This window comes from Mixophyes fleayi, chromosome 12 (genome assembly GCF_038048845.1).
Source record: "Mixophyes fleayi isolate aMixFle1 chromosome 12, aMixFle1.hap1, whole genome shotgun sequence".
Taxonomy (NCBI): Eukaryota; Metazoa; Chordata; class Amphibia; order Anura; family Limnodynastidae; genus Mixophyes; species Mixophyes fleayi.
Window position 1 is genome coordinate 26,770,937 of NC_134413.1, and position 17,047 is coordinate 26,787,983.

The following is a 17,047-nucleotide window of genomic DNA, read 5'->3' on the forward strand; positions in this document are numbered from 1 at the left end:
TCACGTTCTATGATATATAATAGTGTGTAAATGTCTTAACAACATAGGATGCCAATTTTTATTTATAGCAATTGGAACTTGGACAGTTTTGATAAAAGCTGTTTTTCACAATAGTTAAAAGATTAGTCGTGACAATTAAATAGCAATTTTTAATTGAGTTGTGATGAATGAATCAGTAAAGTGTGAAGTATGGTCAGTGACAAATACGGTTTATTATTTTAAAAAAAAATGTATATGTTGTAATAAATTGTAACAATTACATTGTATCTCAGCGCTCTTATTTTTGATTCCTATGACAATACATCTAATAAATATATACTTTTATGAGGGACTATTTGGGGCATAAGAAACTTGAGAAAGTTGTGATCATGAGGGGAGACCTTTTTTTGGGGTTAAAAACTGTAGGTAGACATCTCTTTCCCCAAAAAATAAAAAATAAAATCCTGAATAAAAAAGTGCTTGTCCTCAACTGCATGATTACAAAATGCAATTTCAAATATTTCAAGTTCTGTCATGATATGATATACGATAGGATATGGAACCTTTTCAATATAGGAGATAACAGATATTTTACAGACGGTAAGTTTTGTCTTAAATTTAGAGATCCTTTAAAAGATCTGTGTCTGGATTTTTTTTTCTTTTAAAAACCCAAACTGCAAAGTATCATGTTCTCAATGCTAAAGATACTTTTAGGAGGGGGGGGGGGGGGGGGAGATTTAATTTGGGACAAGGTGTCTCTGGAACGTCCATGGAAACACCTGTATACCAATCACTATGTGAATTGAATTGAGAGGAGTTGGAAACTAGAGTCCCGAGTCATTAAGGAGAGCAAAGCAGAAAAAAGTAGTAACTTTGCACCTGGGCGAAACCATGCTGCATTGGAGGGGAGATGAATTAAAAATGTGGGGACAGATTTCTAGTTGGAGTGGAGCATGTCCTAGATCAACTTTAAATTTCAGTGTAAAGATAAAGCTATCAAGTATTTGTGTCCTACATGCAAAAAACAGCCAGTATTTAACTTATGCGCAAAATAAACTAATTTGCACTCCATGCATTGTAACATGGTTTATCCAGGATCAAACTTACTCCTTTTTTATTTTTGTTTTGCTCGCCTTAATGACTCAGGCCCTAGGATTTCAATTTAAAAATTGAATAATAGGAGTTTTATTTTTTCTATTTAGAAATACACTTGTCAAAAAGCTCGAAAATCAATCATTAGTCATTAGACCCATCCACATTAAGAATTGGCATCTGTCAGAACCCAGAGAGCTTTCACAATACAATACTGCAAACACTCCATTGTGAGCCGACTCGTTACACCTCTCCTCCACTACCCAGTAGATGTTGCCTAGCACCAACAGGATTTAGAGTTTGCCATTCCATCAGCTTTGTTGCCATCCTCTTCAAGCTCCGCTAGATTCAGTTCATCATTGGATGCAATGCGCAAGACATCCAATTCCTTCTTATGCGCCAATAGTACCAGCTCTGTCAGTCGAGTGAATGACTGGGGGGAGCACAAGAGTATGAACAAAAATGTAACCATTAATAAATACAATAGAAATTTGAAATAAATTCCCAAAGGGATATGTAGAACAGCAAATGATAGCAAACTGCACCAACAAAATAAACCAAAATACCATGTTAAAGAGTCTTACTTAAGAAATGGTAATCCCTATGTGCATATTTTTAAGCACAAAATGGGTACATCATAATATGATTATTTTCAGTGATCCACCAATACATAGCTGCAGAGGTGACCTACTGCCTATTAATGCACAGTCAACTGGAAAAAAACAGATTCACAAAATAAAAACAGTTATGGGGAGATCATCAATGGGTAATTGCGAGATCTCCCCATAAATGTTTTGTTTTGCAAATCTGTTTTTTACAGGTGACTGTGCATTAAGTAGCATGGGTGGGTGGCATGTGGCTAGTCTGCAGGGAGTTGTGGACTGCATATGGAATCAGAGGGCAAGCGGGAGGTTTGAGTGGCATTTTGGGCAAGTGCAGGCAGAGCCGGATTTACACCTCATGGGGCCCTAGGCAAGATATCAAGATATCAGTTTGGGCCCCCTCCCCCCTTCACACACACAGTGGCCCCTCACACACACACATAATACACGCACGCAGTGGCCCATCACACACAAACACATAATACACGCACGCAGTGGCCCCACACACACACATAATACACGCACGCAGTGGCCCCACACACACACATAATACACGCACGCAGTGGCCCCACACACACACATAGTACACGCACACAGTGGCCCCACATACACACATAATACACGCACACAGTGGCCCCTCACACAGACATAATATACACAGACAGTGGCCCCTCACACACACATAATACACACAAACAGTGGCCCCTCACACACACACACACGCACGCAGTGGCCACTCACACACATAATACACGCGCACAGTGGCCCCTCACACACACATACAATACACACACTATTAATATACTACCCTAACCCTCCCCCAAGTTACCTTTTTCCATCTAGGAGCTGTGGACTGGAGTCTTCATCCCCTTCACACATGGGACGGCACCTGTCATGTGGTGCACGTCCCATGTGACACAAAGCAGGCCACACAGAGGAGGGAGGGAGGAGACCAGCCACCACACTAGCCCCGTGAAGCCCCTCCCCCGACTCGCGGCACCCGAGTCGGGGGAGGGGGCGATTTTTTTTTTTATTATTATTTTTTTTCAATTTGCTCTTGTCCCCTCCCCCCCCCCCACAGCTGGGCCCCCCGAGAGCCGCTGGGTCCTAGGCAGGTGCCTAGCGGTAAATCCGGCCCTGAGTGCAGGTCTAAAAGGTATGTAAGGGTGCAGAGCCAACTTTAGCTTTTTTTTGCATTTTAGAAACAAAATATTTTTGGGGACAGTCAGGTGTACAGAGGGGAGAGGGAGAAAGATAGTAGCAACATAGAGTAAGTGAGTGTGGTTAGATGGATTTGCACATGCAGCCCTTGAAGTGCATCCGGTTGCCCATCACTGAACTAATTCCATATTCTATAGATCAGTGTATTATGTGGCACAGTAAAAATATGAGAAGTTATCAGATAAAACATATTGTTTATCTGCTTTCTTACCTCTTTTATGTTATAATTAGTGCAGGCACTTGTCTCAAAGAAGTCCATGCCATATTCTTCTGCAAGCTAAAAAGGCAAAACAATAAAAGGGAAATTTAACATCACAGCATTCTAATGGCAAAGACATAAGTAGACAAACACAATATTGTTCTGCCATCTCCTAAAGCTGTGGTTTTCAGACCAGTCAGGATGTCCCTTAACATATTATTATTATCTCTTATTTATAAGGCGCCACAAAACGTCTGCAGCGTCGTGCATGATATATACAGAGAGCAATGATCCAGGATACATGAAAAACAAAATACTAAAAGACCAGACATACTGAATACAAACATACAGATAACATGGTAATGCAGATCAAATTATTTACAGGACAGTGAATGAGAGTGATGGTAATGACCAGAGCTGCAGAAAACAGGGCTAAGGAAGCAGGCCAAGAGGTACAGAGGGTGATGGAATAGTAGATGGAAAACACAGGAAAAGAGGGCCCTACTTGTGAGAGCTTACATTCTAAAGGAAAGACACAAATAGGGTGGTATTGATTGGGGAAAATTCCATATTCCACAGCTATAAATACCCACCAGACAAAAATATGTTTTTACTATACACTGCAAATGCAGTGCTGGATTAAAAAGGATTTTCCACCTTCATAATATTTAAACCCACCTTTTCCTATGCCAGTTCCTTGGTTTGGGGTACTCTCTAGGACCGCTACCATTTCAGTTCAGTTTAGTAGAGTCCCAGTACCTAAGCTGGCTTCCAATTTTAGAGCTGATCACTTGTAGCATGATGTCTCAGTAGATTATAAAGACCACAATACTAACTAACTACCTAGACCCTGTGAACTGAGGAAAGGGTGGGCTTCGTGTGGGGGAGACACCCCATCAAAATACTAATGTGGAAACAAAGGTAAGTGGTTAAAAATGTTAGGGAAGTAGAACGCAACCAATAGTACTGTTCAAAGTAGCGATGCCATTGTACAGACTGACCTTATGCCTATGTAAGATCCAGTTAAAACTATTTAGGAGGAGAAGGAGGAAGGGATGTTGAACAGTTAGGTATAAACAGGAGGACAGAATTATCAGTTACTGGTATTTTCGTAAAACTAAGTTTAAATCAGTGATTTTCAACCCTAATGATGGGAAAGGTGTCCCCCCCCCCAGTGCTACACTTTACATATCACAGGGATTTAGCTGCAACAATTGAAGCCCCGACGGCGGCTCGTCTTCCTCCTTTGTTGTGCATCATGGCTGCTGCTGTGACAGCTGGTACTTCACTTCCGCTCCCTATGTAACTCCCCGCTGCGAGCACCATATCTGACAACCTGGTGCATGTGCACTGGATCCCTTCTGTCCACAGACTCCTAGGCTAATTAGGGAGTGCTGTACCAATTAGTTAGGCAGCCCCTGGGGCTAATTATGATGCCGGCCCCTCCTGTCCTCTGATTGGTTGTCTTGTGTATTTAAGGGCTTAGCCTCCCTGCAGGTTATAGCATCCTGGGTGCTGCACATTTTGCTGACCAGCTTTTGTTCCTGTGGACACTTCGATACCTTTAACCTGATTCTACGTGTGACCCTTGGCTTTGTTTTTGGACGGTGCTTGAACTTGTTACCCTGAACTCTGGTTTTGTTATTTGGTTACCCCTGCTTGCTGCCAGTCCTGACCCTTTGGCCTGTCCGTTACTCTGCTTGCTATGGACCCCTGACCTTCGACCTGCTTTGACCACCCACTCCATTCTTGCTACTGCCTCCTACTTTCCAGATCCAGTTTTGCATATAAGTTTACACTACGCGAGAGTTTAAGACCTGGGGGCATCCAAGTACCTGTGAGCACATAAAGCTCTACGGGAATGGCGGCTGCTAAAGGGGAAGGCCTCTGTGTCCTGTTCTGTAAGCTTATATCAATAACCGCGAGCAGTAACAATTAAATGTTATTTAGTTCCATGAATATTCCAGGAGCCTTTTGAGTGTTCCTATGAAAAATCCTCTTTTTGCTTTTAACACAATTGTTTATTTATCTTGCATTGCTTGCTTACAGGAATAATTCAGTTATTATGATTATAAATTAACAATTAGCAAGGTATAGGGCTCCCACTTCATATCATCCTAACCATGTACAACACACAATTCTATATACATGCCAGTTTATTGAGCTCGTCTCTGAAACTCAACTCTATATCCTGTACTTATTAGGTTTGACCCCTGGCTCTCAGATTACAATTCCGGGCCTCTCCGATGAAAGCTTTCCCTTTTGGAAGCCTATTTAACAATGATCATGGCAGTACAAATACTGATGTAATCTTCCTTACCGATTCAGCAGGATACAGGTTTTATTTAAATAAAGCAATTTTTCACATTGGAGTGCCTGCAAATTATTTTTCCAATATTTTTATATTTATTTTTTTTTGACATGTGGAACAGAAATCCCAAGTCAGGGTCTCCAGTTGCACTGGGCGAAGCTATAATATGTGATAACGGATTTTCTATTGCTGTAATAAGTGGGATTAGAAAATCTGTGTTATCCCCTTTTCATAACAAATAGCCCAAGACCCTTCGTGTCATTGGAATCCACCAATTAGTATCAGCCATACAAATACCGTAATTCTCAACAGCTTTGATCAAATGGAGTAATGTTTCTTAACTGGTGTTTGTAACAGATGCAGTGTCTTTGTTATACTGTACTGCCACCTAGTGCAGGATTTTAGAAATAAAGTCTAAGATTTTCATGTTACATAGACATATATCACCACTTTGTTTTCAGGGTTTTGTTTGTTTTTATAACCTCTTTTGTATATAGTGTGACCTAATTTGAGATAGTTTGGCATAACCCAACCTATAGCAAGATTAAAAATATTCACAACACAAAATATGCAGCTAGTCAATGTTTCAGAATTTTCAGTAAACGTGTCTCCCTTTACATAATAGACCCAATGTGCTGCTGAAGTTTAATAATTTGAAGAAGGTGGTAACCAATATTTTCTGTACACCAATATCAGTTGCGATGCAATTAGTATGCAATTAAATAATTATTACTTGCAAACAACAACATGCAAATAAGTTCAATCTATTTATTTTAGTTAATATAAAAAGTGTTAAAGAAGCTAATTAATGTTTCATAAACGAGTTTGGTATCACTATGTTCTCAATTGCATGAGAACGTTTCCAGTGTTCTTTATGTGTACCTAATAACCAGTACACAGGGATCATAAAACAGTGTATACAGGTCTAGAGGAGGGAAGGACACTTGGCAATCTCAAGGAGCCATGACTAGATTCCATGTTGAGTTCTTAAGAGAGGTCAAGACCCTTCAACCTATGAATGGAGACCTTAATACTGTAACTGTGTATCTTTATGATGTCACTGCTTTTTACAACTGTACTGTGTATAGATTTTTCACCTCTGGCTTTGGAAACCAGAGCGTTCTGATAGAAGCTTGTGTTAGTACTAACAAGCGCACACATATGCATACCAAACTTTGCCTTGTAATACTATTGCAAATAAAACCTATGTGCTTTGGAACCACAGCGATCACAATTGGAGAATCTTTATTGCAAATGATAGATACAGACATAACAGTGTGTTTTGGACATATAATCAATACTGTCAATCATTGGTTAGATATGGGCAGCACGGTGGCTAAGTGGCTAGCACTTCTGCCTCACAGCACTGGGGTCATGAGTTTGATTCCCGACCATTGCCTTATCTGTGTGGAGTTTGTATGTTCTCCCCGTGTTTGTGTGGGTTTCCTCCGGATGCTCCGGTTTCCTCCCACATTCCAAAAACATATTAGTAGGTTAATTGACTGCTATCAAATTGACCCTAGTCTCTCTTTCTCTCTCTCTCTGTCTATGTGTGTGTATATGTTAGGGAATTTAGACTGTAAGCTCCAATGGGGCAGGGACTGAAGTGAGCGAGTTCTCTGTACAGCGCTGCGGAATTAGTAGCGCTATATAAATAACTGATGATGATGATGATGCACATACTAAGAGTGTACAGGTACCTGTTATTGAAGTTTCTGCATTTTTGCATCATATGTCTAACATTATTACCCTTAATATATTATGCAGCATTGTAGAGAGAATGTTTATTCATTCATGTATGTTCCCAATACCAATCCCCTACCACACACAAAGGTCAATCTAGTAAGTTACCTTAGCAATAGACAGCTTTGAAGTGTGGGAGGAATCTGAAACGCCAGGAACAAAGTCTGGCAATTAGCACTCTAGTCTGAGTCTAACCCAGCGTTCATTGTCAATTAAAAATACTAAACATTGCGCCACCAACAGCAAATAATTAGTTATAACAGAGTATCTAACCAACAATTAAAGATAGGATAGATACTTGGGGTCCCGTATGGATATTTTAGGGTAAAAAAAAACAACAGCACAAAAATCAGACTTGTCTTTTAACGATCAATTAGAAGAGGTTTGCAGTATTGATGGGCTCTGTAAAAAAGAGTTACTCAAACCTACTCATAGGACGATTTTGACAGTAGAGGAAGACAGATATATATTTTTAGATGAAGTGCTCTTGCATTTGTTCCAATTATATTTACATTAAGAAAACAGCACTGTATTTGTTGAGACGTAATGGCAAGTTTATAAAAGCACTATTGCTGGCAAAATCGAATGTAGTCGATGGACAAAGTGAAAATAAGCCTTCATACTTTAAAGTGGTTACTGCCAGCAATACCTTTAGACAAAGAAGCCTATTTAACAGCAAGGCAATAACAGAACACTGGCATTAAAACAGGTTTATCTCTTAGAATACAGCATTTTTTCAATTAAATACAGTTTAAATATTTAAGATTTTCAAATTAATTGCATTTTGTACTTTGATTTTGACAATTTTGAAAAAAAATAAAAATATATAGAGAAAGTTTTTAAAATGGTCCTTCATAAGGAAAAATACAGTCTTCAATTCTTTTTTCCTGACTGATGTGGTATAGGACAGGTAAGGTGAACAGGTCTATGTTCACCTCTATATTCTCAACAAAAGATCTTTGAATTGTTTTATTATTAATTTATTTTTTACCTTTTTAAAACAGAAGAGCTGCAAAATGTATTCTGTTTTTAAAGGCAATGAGGTTATAAAACACTAGATGTGTGGTCACTTTTAGACGCACTAGGTACACCTCAGAAAATGTACCTAGCAGCTTAATTAAGTTAGGTTGACTTGCATTATACATTTGTAATGCCCACATGCAGCATGTGTTAGATGCTGAGTGGGAGGAGGTGCGAGAGAGAGGGTGCGAGTGGAAGTCAGGAATACATGAGGTTCCATAGCAGACAGAGAGAAATAAGAAGGATGCAGCATGTACCAACTAGTGGAGTGCAACTAGATTTGACTTTTGAGATCTTCGGATAGCGATACAATGGGTACACGTTACAAGAGACTTGTATGAGATCTATAAAGGGAGAAAGCACTAGTGTATCCTAGCAAGGGGACCACCAAATTCAGAGGAAAGATGCTTTTATACATAGACTAATTAACAGCATTAAAAAGTCATGTAGAGAGATAGCTCTGTTGGGAGATAGTAAATATACAGTGTCTGGATGAACACACTATGTAAAACTCCAAATAATGAATTGACAATCAGACCTGGCACCAGTTATTTTCACTAACTGTATTTGTGCACCATTTCACATCCATCATTTATAATTCACCTGTAGCACAAGTGTATGGGGTATATTTACTAAACTGCGCCTTTGAAAAAGTGGTGATGTTGCCTGTAGCAACCAATCAGATTCTAGCTGTCATTTTGTAAAATATACTAAATAAATGATAACTAGAATCTGATTGGTTGCTACAGGCAACATCCCCACTTTTTCAAACCCGCAGTTTAGTAAATATACCCCCATGTGCATATTCATTTCTGTTTGCCCACAATAATCCATATACTATGGGATGAGTTACAGCTGTGTGGCTGACTTAAGAGCATCTTGGAAGACCAGCTCCCATTTATAGACCATAAATTCAATGCAATGCAAATTTACAGCTTGGCATGGCGTTCCATGAGATGGAGGCGCAAAAGCAGAACTTTGATACTGTATCGCTGGACCTTCATAATAGCTTGTTCCACAAGATAGCCCTATTCGCACAGAATCTCGCTGCAATATTGCCAGGAAACAAGTGAAGTTTTAAAAATTAAAATCAAGTTACACTACTAGGCTACACTGGTCATGCAGTACACCAGTTTTTGGACTGGTGTAGTGATGCAAACCATTGCCAATTAGAATGCGAGATAAGGTATTTTAAAATACGCAATTTTCATTTTTGTTACACCTTACCTAAATATGTAGATTTTCAGAATAGCAGGGGGAAAAGGATTTGGCGGTTTAAAAACTGTACATCAATTTTTTATTCCACACTGGTGACTTTCTATATATGATCGCTAATTATTAACTTATTACGTGTATATTACTGAATGTCTTGTTTATGACTGTAGCAAGCCAGATGTTTTCTATATGGCAGCTGACAAGAAGGTATGTTTAAAGAGGTATAAAAACCATTAATTCTATGCACAAATATCAACAAGTCTTTACAATTCATACAAGACTTTAGCGCTATGAACACTATTTTAACAGAGTGTAATATAAAAGACAGCCATAAATGTCAATGTTTGCACATTAAATACGTCTTAAATATTAAACCACAGTATGTTAGTTAGCGGTGGGAAGTTCCTTATCTGCCGAGGATGGCAGGAGAACATATGTAAAGATAAGCTGAACACATTCACTAGCTGTTGCATTTAATCAGCTGCTCGACGTATTTACATAGGTATCAAAGTTTATTTTTAAACACAATGTTTACATAAAGGATTATACTTTCTTTACACATCAGGAATATTACGAAATTATGAGAACCATTATTTTGCTACTCTCCTGAAACACCATCTCCTCACATAAGGGGTTACATTTTTCATTGTAGCTTTTGTACTTTTAATAGCACTCAAATAAACCACCTAAGACCTAGCAGCTGTATCAGGAGGCTGCAAAACCTCACCTAAAAAGTCACCCCAAAAAAAACAAATATTATATATAATTTTTTTAATATATATATATATATATATATTTTTTTTTTTTAAGAGTTGCATTTTGTTAATTGATAAAAAAAATTCAAAGTGAATGAGCAGAGGAGAAATCTAAAATCAATATTGGTGTGTCCACCCTTTGCCTTCAAAACAGCATCAATTCTTCTATATACACTAGCATACAGTTTTTGAAGGAACTCGGCAGGGTGGTTGTTCCAAACATCTTGGAGAACTAACCACAGATCTTCTGTGGATGTAGCTTGCTCAAATCCTTCTGTCTCTTCATGCAATCCCAGACAGACTATGTTGAGATCAGCGTTCTGTGGGAGCCATATCGTCACTTCCAGGACCCCTTGTTCTTCTTTACGATGAAGATAGTTCTTAATGACGTTGGCTGTATGGTTGGGGGTCGTTGTCCTGGTGCAAAATAAATTTTGAGCCAATCAGACGCCTCCCTGCTGGTATTGCAAGATGGATAAGTACCTATCTGTATTTCTTAGCATTGAGGACACCATTAATTCTGACCAAATCCCCATTTCCATTTGCTGAAATGTAGTCCCAAACTTGCAAGGAACCTCCACCATGCTTCACTGTTGCAGACACCGATTATTGTATTGCTCGCTCTTATACCTCCCTATCTTCCCATCTTATCTGTCTTTTTGAGAGCCACCAACCAGGGGGCTCTGCTCTTTTCACCACCTCAGATCATATTCTGGACACTATGTCCAGAACTTTCTGACTTAATAATGGTGCTCGTCTCTTCATGGCTGGAGTTATGCGCTATGTTACATGGATAGGTCCAACAGTTCCTTTTGAGTGCCATCTGCCTAGTGGTTCTAACTGAGTAAAGACAGGAAGGGACCATAAAAGACACAGGGAAGCCAAAAGAGTCAACAACACAAGCAGCATTCCAACAGATGTTTGCCAACTCGCCCATTCTACATCCCTACTCACACTCGTACAACGAATGAGCAAGGGGGCACCCAATATGGCCCACACCTCTGAGTCTGCCCAGCAGGATTGCAGTGATCTAGGAGAAATCCTAAGCTACCTTAAGACTCTTCCAACTAAGCAGGATTTCCAAGCCTTGGCGCTCAAGATTCAAGAGACTTTGCAATCGCAGGTGACAATAATCCAAATCAGTTTTGGCATAAGTCACTGACTGAGTTCACTGTCTGGTCCATAACAAAGACGTCACTAACTCATTTAAACAAACTTCAAGACATTATTGTTCAGCAATCAAAGAGCTTTTGGAGGTCTGCCAAACCCCGGAAAGCCTAGATAACAGGTGCTGTCGCAATAACTTTAGAATTAGAGGCATTACGGAGGATGTTCTTCCACAAGAAATTATAGAACGATCTCACAAAATTTTCAGCTAACTTTTAGATAATGACCCAATCATTTTTGATAACCTCGGTGTCTGCAATCAGAGATCCTGTGTGATATCTGCAGACTTCATTACTTTACAGTTAAAGAAGCCATTCTCGTGAAAAGCTTGAGGCTTAGACGTCATTGAATTTAATAGCTACAAGATACAAATACACCAGGACCTGTCTTGGTCCACCCTACAGCAGCGAAAGATACTCACACCTCTTACTGACAAGATGAAGAAGAAAACCATCAGATTTTGTTGGGGTTTCCCATTGAGTATCCAAGTGAACCATGATGGCAAACTCCTCACACGAGGCCAGGCTCATGACAAGTTGGGGGTCCTTCTGTACAGCCCTCCATATCAACAAAGTTCAGTTGCCAGACTGGCAATAGTTTTTCCTCTAATCTGGAGGAACAGAATGTGACCCAAACTTTTCGACATGTCTCTCTTGTGGTTTTTCCTCTAAGTCTTTCCACACTTGAAGCACCCACCTGAGACTGATTAGTATAGCCTCTATTTACTTCAGTGCAGTAGTTCCCAAATTGTTCACCACGGCTCCCTGGGGTGCTGAAGCAATCTCACAGGGGTGTCGTTGCCAGGGCCAGTGGTAAGCAGGGTGGGGGACTACCTGGTAATTATTTTGGCTTAGGGGTGTCTTGAAAAAATGATGGAGACCCTAAGGGTGCCGCGAACTGAGAAAGTTTGGGAGTCACCACTTCATTGACATCTTGCACTTATTGGATGATGGAGGGGTGGGGGCGCTTGCTCTTTTTCCTTATAAGTTGGTGTTATAGTCACACTTGTTGCCTCTGCATGTCATGGACTGGTTTAGGCATTTAGGCTAATCATTTTTCTCTCATTCAGGACTTACAGCGTCCACTCTATTGTTTTTACTTCTCCTTCCCAATGTCCACTCTCATAACCTGCTACACTGCAGGGGTGACGAGGCCCACTTCCTTTTCCACTCCCCACAGTATCATTTTCATCTCCTCCTAATAGGTGCTCTAAAGGTGTTACCCCTCTCCCCATCCTACTTTATCTGACAGTTCTGATGGACGCCCTGGTGCTTAGACAAAGGAAATCTGTTTATGCAGATAGTGGTTATCCCCAGGGCCCTGAAGTCTGTCTCGTCACATTGATGGGAGAAGACATTGTTCTCATTGCATCTTAACCCATTCCTACCCTAGGCTACTCAATGCCTAATAGCCTTGTAACCGTTTCTACTGATTGTGTACTTATAGGTTCTCTTTTCTGACCACCCAGCTACAGCTGCTCTACCATATACCTTATCTCTATACCCTAAATCCACTCTGTATATATTGTCTTGGGGGGGGGGTTTTCACTCCCTCCCCCCCCCCTTGAACTTAGTAGCGGAAAGTTCCAAAGTTCATTTGAGTATACACATCGAATAATATTAATGTTTGTGATATTTTTGATGTTCCCCAATCCTCTTCCCTCCCCTACTGTTTTCCCCTCTTCCTCCCCCTCTACTTTGTTTGTGTCTCCCTCTTTCCTTAAGAGCCAAGGACCTCTGAGAACGTTCGACATAGTCAACGAGTGATTCCGAACCTATAACCTTTGTTGCGGACCGCCTCCAGTCGGACAAAAAATGTATACGTTTATTAGAAGAAGATTATTTCTATTAATAGGAGGAGAAACGCTCACGTCTTCTCCACAATCTACAAGAGACACACTTTAAAAAGGGTGCAGCCCCAAATCTAAAGCCACCCCTTCTTTCATAACTACTCGGTAGGGACATCTAGAGCGATTTCCAGATTCCAACCAGCTATTTACTTTAGTGAACTTGTATGCCCCCAATCAAGGTAAACCAGCTTTTTTGACAAAAGCACCAGACCAACTAGAGGATAAGCAGTAGGGAGCTGTGGTATTGGGGGTGATCTTAACTGACATCTGGTCCTTCAGATAGTCACCTCAATGGGAGAGTGTCACTAAAGGACTCCAATAAAGATTGAAGTGTGCTTCATGACCACCAGTTGACCAATGTTTATCATTGATTTCATCCGTCTGACAGGGACTACACCATTTATTCCCACCCCCACTCCAGTTACTACAGAATTGATTATTTGTTTCTTAGCCACAAACACTTGGACTTGATGGTAGACTCGTGGATAGGCCAGATAACTGGCTCTGATCAAACATCTACCTACATTTTACTTGCCTTGGCTGACTCCCCCCCCCCCACCTTCTCTGCACACACACATCCACGCCCACCCACCCAGACAATGGAGTTTGAGTCATACAAGAGCTGTTCATTGAATTTCCAAGTCAGAATTAGAGGATGCCCTTGGTGAATAGATTAGTCTTAATGACAACAGTGAAACATCTAAGATAACGGTTTGGGAGGTGCATAAGTGCATTGTTCATGGGAACTGTGTACAACTTGGATCATTCCAAAAGAAACAAAAAAGGAACAGGGAGGCTCTGTTGGTGAAGATTAAAGATCTAGAACCTAAACAAACTTTCTCTCTCTCTATGGAGGTCTTGGTTGAATTGCAGTCTACAAAATAGGCTCTCAATAACTTGTTAAATGATCAAATGAAATTGGCCGTGAGATGCTGCAGGAAGAGATACTTTCAATGGGGAGATAAACTGGGTAGGCTCCTTGCTAAAGCCCTCAGATCCCAGAGATCACTATCCTACATCAAGGATGGAGGAGGTGGGCTGAGACACACTGTCACGGGCACTAGGAGTCTTTGCCCAGGATATCACCAGATGATGTTCTTACCAGAGTAATATAGCTGGTACTATGGTCCTCTGGTAGCAGGGTGACAACGGAACAGGAGAATCAGCAGATGGTGAGAGAATGCTCAAGGAAAGTCTATGACTAGCAGCAACTGGTAATGACTTAGATGGATGTACACGAGGAACCAGATGGACAAGGAAACATGAGGAGAGTCAGTGGTCTGCATACAGCAAGTTGTACCACGGTCTATAGTGAAGGAATGGATTCCAGGTGCAAGTAGGTAACGGGGAAGTCAGTGGTCTGCGTCAGCAAGTTGTACCACTGCTATATATATATATATATATATATATATATATGTATATGTGAGGAGGGACACGAGGAGATGAATGTAATGCAGAAGATACACGTGGCACACGGAACTTGATCCCACGATGATATCCACAATACAATAATAACTGACAAGCGCTGCTTGAAGTATACAAAGTCACTATAGCGATCCAGGTAATAGGAAACAAAGTCAATAGTACAATAGCTTCAGTAGATAGAAGACTCCGGAGATGAACACAACACAGTCCAGACGGATATGCAATACAATAGCAAATTCAATGGAAAGTATGCATACTGCGGTTCAGAAGAGCAGGCTGTCAAGGAGACGTGCAGGGATACCTGAACGGCTGAACGCCGGCAGGAGGAGAGACCACTGGAGGATGGAAGCGGTAATCAGGTTGGTGCAGCGCACGGAAGGTAACCGGTGATCAACGGAGCAATACTCAGGAAGCAGTAGTAAGTAAAACTGGAAACATGATGAACACGGGAGAGTTGAGGCTGTCTGGAATCCGGCAGAAGTAATGGAGGCAGCGGTGAGCAGACACGCTGAACACAGGAGAGTTGAGGCGGACTGGAATCCGGCAGCAGTAGCAGATAGGAATCAGCTGAGTGCAGGCACGATGAACACAGGAGAGTTGTAGTGGTCTGGAAACCACAAACGTAGTAGACAGGAATCAGCTGGAGCTGAATACACGAGGAAACACAGGAACACCTTCAGAGGCTCATGGGGAATGAGACTCCAAGATCAAGCAACCAGGTAATGATCACTCAATTTCAATTAATTCAATTAATTTCAATCAATTAAAAGCAACAGGAACTGAAGGTTTCATAAGGGCTGCACATGCGCAGACCCTCAGGATGGCGGACGGCCACGGTTCCTGAACACAGGAGAAATAGCACTCACAGTCCGGTGAGTGACACAAACAAATTGTTGGTGCTTTCAATTCAAGCATATTATACCTTTCTTTAAAATTTGCGGACCTCACATTCCCCAGCGGACCCTCCAGAGAGAGAGAGAGAGAAATAGCTAAATAGCTATTTGCAAGATATAGTGTGACTGGATCACATATAAATAACTGATGGTATAAATTTATTTAAAGGAAATAGCGCAGGGCGCTTATGTATATAATTGCACATGCACTTATTTTTTATATTGTGTATATTTTGGTAAGGGAAATAGTTATTTCTGAGACAAGGGTAGAAAATTCGTTTTTTCTGTTTTAACCTTTCTAAAGCAAATGCCTATATCTGATACAATGAGCCTTAGTTTTGAAAGTCTGCTGTGTATTGTGATGTGGGGAAATTACTTGTTAGAACAAAAGGTCTAATGCTAATCATGCCTTTTGATGTGTGAGGTTTCACTTGGAGACAGGAAGGTTTAATTTAAAAATGTGCTGCTAGGTTTTCCTGTGTCTAAAGACAAGATGCAAGGCATCACTGGATTTGTAAGATATCACAGAAGTGTAAAGTTCGTTAGCTTTGCAATGCATGTAAATCTATGTTTTGGTAAGCAGGTTACATCCCGATGCTAAAAATAGCCTGTGTCCAAAACTGTATAAATGCACTGTCTTGAAATCCGTAAGATACATTTCAGTGTACATTTGACCTGAATGCTGGTACCTCCAAACAGTGTTTGAAGCAAGTGATGTTTATTTGCTCATAGACCTGCTTGAAAATATCTTCCATGCTGAAAATCCTGTGACCTACAGATTAGACCCAAACTCTAATCCGTTCTCCGGCTGATTCTGAGGTTGGACCCAGCTCTCCAGTACCACTGCTCTGCCTGCTACCCATGCAGCCATGGTCAGTGTGATAGGCCAGGGGGGATCCATCCACAGCAACCCTGTTCCATAGTAAGAGGTCAGGAGTACCAGCCCAGGTACACCAGCAACGAGGTACGCTAGCAGCGTCAGTTACCCAAAAGGAACGTGGTTCTGAGTGCCATAAAGGAGCTCAGTGGTGGCAGCAGGCTCCTCCCACTGTGGCAGGAGGGGCGTATTCGGAATAACGAAAGGGGACGAAGTAAGCCCAGCCGGTTCCCAGCAACAACAGGCAGGGTGGCAGGTCACACACAGAATTTCCTAAAATATCCCAAGAGGCTTGTAAGGCATCAGACTATGTCCAATTCTGCTAAAGTGAAGGGAAAGTCATTAAATCATCCCCCCTCAGTAAAGACTTTTTCAAAAAGAAAAAAAAATACTGCCACTCCTTCAATGGGATATCGTAAATGACGTTATTCTCATCCCAATTCTTGGAGGCCCACATCACTGTTATGCAGAAGGAGGGCAAGGACCCCTCCATGTGCTCTAGCTAGTGATCAATCACACTCCTTAATGTTGATATCAAATTATTCGCCAAAGTTATAGCCAACAGTCTCAAGCTTCTCCTGTCCACACTGATCAGGTGGATTTTGTGATTGGAAGGGAGGCACGAGACAACACCAAGTCATTGATATGATTCACTTAATTTCTACTACTAAAACCCCCACCATCCTCCTATGTACGGAT

At 40.9% G+C, this 17,047-nt stretch overlaps 1 protein-coding gene across 1 annotated transcript in view; it reads right to left on the reverse strand.

Moving 5' to 3' along the window:
* Positions 1-271: 271 nt before the first annotated feature.
* The window catches only part of RAB15 (RAB15, member RAS oncogene family), a 58,218-nt gene continuing 41,442 nt past the window's right edge, over positions 272-17,047 (reverse strand). Inside the window, exons 6-7 of the mRNA XM_075192089.1 lie at positions 3,106-3,171; positions 272-1,504 (exon numbers count right to left, since the gene is read on the reverse strand). Coding sequence (XP_075048190.1) covers positions 1,349-1,504; positions 3,106-3,171 — 222 coding nt within the window. The 3' untranslated portion in view covers positions 272-1,348. The remainder of the gene's footprint in view (positions 1,505-3,105; positions 3,172-17,047) is intronic.